General features: G+C 50.4%; 3 protein-coding genes across 3 annotated transcripts; 2 read left to right on the forward strand and 1 right to left on the reverse strand.

Moving 5' to 3' along the window:
• Positions 1–37: 37 nt before the first annotated feature.
• On the forward strand, positions 38–289 carry EPUS_04157 (uncharacterized protein; the record flags this gene model as incomplete). Its single annotated transcript, XM_007788151.1, has 1 exon — positions 38–289. The coding sequence occupies one exon, from the start codon at positions 38–40 to the stop codon at positions 287–289; it is 252 nt and encodes an 83-aa protein (XP_007786341.1).
• A 426-nt stretch (positions 290–715) lies between these two features.
• Positions 716–2,277, reverse strand: EPUS_04158 (Homoserine O-acetyltransferase; the record flags this gene model as incomplete). The annotated part of the gene is made up of 2 exons (XM_007788152.1): positions 716–1,811; positions 1,859–2,277. The coding sequence occupies 2 exons, from the start codon at positions 2,275–2,277 to the stop codon at positions 716–718; spliced, it is 1,515 nt and encodes a 504-aa protein (XP_007786342.1).
• Positions 2,278–3,301: 1,024 nt separating this feature from the next.
• EPUS_04159 (uncharacterized protein) lies at positions 3,302–3,661 on the forward strand (the record flags this gene model as incomplete). The annotated part of the gene is made up of 2 exons (XM_007788153.1): positions 3,302–3,575; positions 3,627–3,661. 2 exons carry the CDS (start codon positions 3,302–3,304, stop codon positions 3,659–3,661), a joined length of 309 nt encoding a protein of 102 aa, XP_007786343.1.
• Positions 3,662–4,724: the final 1,063 nt, after the last annotated feature.

The raw sequence follows: 4,724 nt of genomic DNA on the forward strand, positions 1-4,724 counted from the left end.
GGCCGCCGCCGTGCTGCCGCACGAGCGCACCGCCGTCATGGGCATGGTCAATGTGGTCAAGACGCTGTCGCAGAGTCTGGGCCCCGTGGCCACGGGCGCCTTGGCCGGGAAGGGCGACTTCTGGGTCGCGTTTGTGGTCGCTGGCGCGTTGAAGTTGGCGTATGATGTTCTCATGCTGGCGTTGTTTTCGAGCTATCGCACCCAGGAGGAGAGGGCGGAGGGGCGCGTGGCCAGCGTGTTACGGGAGGAGAGGGAGCAGGGCGCCGACGAGGACCGGATGGCAGCTTAGATGCTTGGATGAGGTGGGGCCGGGCATGATGATGGTAGGGGAATGATTGGAGATTTGTGATCCGCTCAGTGTCTTGCTGTTTTTACATATCCTTCCCTACGGATCTAGATACCTAGAATACACACATCGAGCATTTAGAGGCCTGTTACAGCATGGTTGAAGATGGGACCGGGAAGGTGGAGATGAGCAATATCTGAAAGACGGGTAGAAGGGGGGGGGTTTATTAGCGGAGATGGCAGGCCAGCAAGGACGGGAACACAGAACGTGATACGGAAGGCGACGCTGCACAGGACGCAGCAGGGAAAATTAGACGTTAGACGAGATCAAGAATGACGGCGGTACAGATGAGTCAAAGCTCTCGAGTGTAGAGTCTATGGTCCCCCGCTTCTCTTTGGGAGTCTATATCGAGCCAACCTACTCTGTATTTCACCATGCAGTGAGATCTTCGACTTCTGCCTCACCAAAGGTGCTGCTCTTGGTCAGCACGCCCACCCCGTCCGCTTCCACGCCCGATCCGTTCGCCATCTCATTGATGCCAGGCCTCTCCATCATCTCGGGAAGCACCTCGCGGAAAAAGTTCAGCAGGTATCGGTTCACCTGCTCGAACTGTAGTAGGAATGCATCGTGACCTTCAGGACTGTCGATCTTTCCCAACCGGCTGTCGGGAATCCCATCGGCCAGTTCTTGCTGCTCGGCAAATGTGAATAGGCCGTCGCTTTCGATGCCCAGGATCAAGGCGGGCTGCTCTATCTGCTGCAGTGCCTCCCTGACGGTCGGGGCCCGACCTCGTGAGACATCGTGGGTGTCGAGTTTTCGGGTGATGGCAATGTAGCAGTTCGAGTCGAAGCGGCCGACGAATTTGGTGCCTTGATAGCGGAGGTAGGACTGTGCGGAGAAGTAGTGGTTGGTGGGTTGACTGCTCTTCCGAGTGAGGGCTGGTACGGCGAATTCCGTGGTTCCGTTGAATTGAGGATCTGTGAAGACGGCCGCTGGATGTGACGACGGGTTTGTGGAAGATGAATTGAGGTATGAATCGCGAGGGGTAATCGCTGGTGTGCCGTTTGTGGAAGGGGGTTGTGATGCTCGAGTACTTTTGTGCCCATCGTTATGTATTGACCAATGGTCGTTCGGAGGTGTGCTGGGACAGTTCTCGGTGCCACTGATAGACTGTCGCTTCGATGTGTCAGGAGTATTGCGACCAAACCTAGCTTCGAACGAATCTCGACTACGGTAGGTCAGGAGCGCGGACATCCGTGCTGCACCCAAGCCTGTGGCTGGCGGGTCGTCAAATGGATAGTAGCCATCCTCATACTTCGGATCAGAATATATGCTCTGCCGTTGAGCTTCACCCCAGCTTATGCCCCAGGCGCTGTGGCGGGCGGACGTCGCAATCGGGACTATAGATCTGATGTACTTCTTGCCAAAATATGCCCATTCAAGGCAAAGCATGCCACCCATCGACCCGCCCACCACAGCCGCAATCTGTCGCACTCCGAGATCGTCAAGGACGATTTTGTGAATGCTAGAGCTTGTCAGTGCTTGGTCCACGCTTCGGTGCGTTGAGCTTACTTGACGTCGTCCCGTATTGTTGTCAAGGGAAACTCTGGTCCATATCTCCCCTTGCTGATGTCGCCATCTTTGCTTGTAACAGGACTGGCGCTTCCGTAAGGACTTCCCAGACTGTTAAGGCAGACAATGAAGAATCTGGTGGCATTGAAAGCCTGACCAGATCCTCCCATCAGTGGACCCCACCAATCGGCCACGTCGGCACTGCCGCTGAGCGCATGACATATGACGAGCGCATTGTCTCCATCTGGCGATAACCGGCCTCGAGTCGTGTATGATACAGGAACGTTATGAAGTGTGACGCCGGATTCGAGGGTAAACGAGGGAACGATTGCAATTTGTTGCCCAGGTATGAGCTTTGCAAACGGGTTTTCGGGCTGGTTTGAGACCCTCTCTACGGGATTTAGTAGCTGTTCAGTCATGCTCAGGGTTCGATGGAGGAGATACTGACGGAGTTTTGGAGCAGGTGGACCTGCTCTTGTTGCGCTGACCATCCTAACACTGTGGTCTTGTCTTGAATAATTTAATTCGTAATACTTAACATAGATAAGATATCCATATTCGGACGGCGTGATTTCACAAATGGCGTGTAGGAGAACGAACGAGCATCGGTTTAGTCTGAATCACACCATTTGTGACCCTGGTCCGAAGGTCCCTGGAGTATGTAGTATTTCCGACCACTGCTCTTGTCATTTGCATAACAGCACCAAGCTAGGGGGATCTTAGCAAAAGCTTGTATTTCCGGGTGGACAACGTTAGTAATCTGAAACACGACTTGTCCACTTGCTTTGTTTGGCTCAATCCAAACCAGGTATTTTGTCAGCTCTAACTTACTACGTATGCACAGCTCAGCACATGCTCCCACCTAGGGCATATGGATTTTGGTGGTGATTGGAGAGGTGAAGCGTCTTTCGTGGCCCTGGCACAGCTTTTTAGGGAAGACATTACGCATGATGCCTATCTTTAGAATGGAGGCTTAATCCACCGCTTTTTCATCTATGGAAAGTGAAATCATGCCTGAGCTCGTTTCATGTTACCCTATCCAGAAGTGGAAGTGGGAACTGCCATTATTGTTTTACCTGATCCTCCTCGGTGCAGAAATGGTGGATACAAAAGGCGTCAATTGCTTGCCCCCATGTCTTGTTTCATGTGAAGCTTTGGGAGGCAGCACAGTTTCGGGAATCTGAACCATACACTGATCAGCAGGAGGCCGTCTTCTTTGTATCGATGTCTTAACCTTCACCCGGCTAACTGCAGGAGAAAGAGACACGTCTTATTGGTCCAGTGTAAGATCATTCTAGCGATAATTTGAAAATACTCATCTTGACATTAAAGTAGCCTGTTCGCAAGGTGATCTTCAGAATCCCCAGATATACATTCCCACAATAACTCCACCACCACAAAGCACACAATATAAAGCCCTTACACGAAAAGCAGCATCCAGCCATGGCCGACAGCGCAATTGATCATGGAAGACGTCCGGCCTTGATCCCCAAGGATGCAGTTTTAGGTGCTGACGACATATGGTCAATATGTACACGAACTGGTCATGCTATATTGCCGCCCCCAGAACCTTCTTCGACGCAACAAGCACAATCCTCCCAAGAAGACTTCATCAAGGCAGGGCTCGACGCCGCCAACCGAGGCACGAAGAGAAAAGCATCCACCTCAAACGATTGCGAATTGAGGCGACTCCAAGCACTGCCTATGTTTGAGTCACGTAAATAGACTCGTGGACGTGACAAGCCCCTTCGCCGACATCTCACCTCAGAACACCAACAAGAACTGGTGACAAAGCGATCATAAACCACCATCGTACTCTGCCATTGCTATTCGATGAACTATGTCGAAACGAGATAGCAATTACCCAACATCAAATGCCAACCACGAGTCAGAGCAATACGCGACCAAAATCTTAGCTGAGCACGGAAATGGAATAAGGGAGAGGGAGAGTTGCGTTTATTGAGCTGGCGGCGGGTCTTTGAACATGCGGGTTGGGCAAATGCGATATTATGCACCAGGTCTTGAACTTCAAGGAGTCTATTGTCAAGGGTGTATGCGGTTATGGCGTGGGTAGAACATTATGATAGGAGGTCAAAGAGCACAAGACACACTTGGTCTCCATAAGCACAGATGAAACCAGTGGAGGCCGAAACACTTCTTTCACTTCACTACCCGCACATTTCTGGTTTATATTTTAATCTTGTGCAGAGTCAAATGTCCTCGGACAGTTGGCCTAGGTGGTTAATCCACTGGTCAAAGAAAGCAAAACCAACTAGTTAACAACTAGCGAGTTTTCATAGCGGATACATCTCTCCTTCCAGTATCGAACCTCTCCTGCGGCAAAGTTCGAGAGTGGAGATGTTGATGTGAACTTTTTGCCTTCTATAAAACAATAGGCCCAGACTATCACATTGTTCATGGCATCGCATTCTAATCACATACTCAGGTCATTATGGAAATACACAGCTGGTGGGTTCCACGAGGAGATGTGGCTGTGGAGTGTGCATGATATAGTTGCCAATATATGGTTTTCAAAATGTACTAATGGTAAATTCCTCAGCAAGATTTGATCATGAAGCCTTTGGTTACGACATTCCTTTCGGCTGAAGCCAGCCAAGTAGCATGTAGACTGTGATCAAGTCCATATTCCTAGATCCACAATGATTTCCCTCTTCCTTCGAGAGTGGAGGAGTGTGTATTACGCTCAACGAGCTTTCGGCAAATCTCTGGCTAGTAATTGGTCACTTCGGAATCGCCAAGTAATGTACTAGACAAATAATGAAAGAATGTTACTACAGTACTAGTGCAAAAGTATCTGACCAACCCCACTTTCGTACCCCACCAACATTATCGACTCTCTTCATAC

The sequence above is a fragment of the Endocarpon pusillum genome, assembly GCF_000464535.1.
Source record: "Endocarpon pusillum Z07020 unplaced genomic scaffold C713005, whole genome shotgun sequence".
Classification (NCBI taxonomy): Eukaryota; Fungi; Ascomycota; class Eurotiomycetes; order Verrucariales; family Verrucariaceae; genus Endocarpon; species Endocarpon pusillum.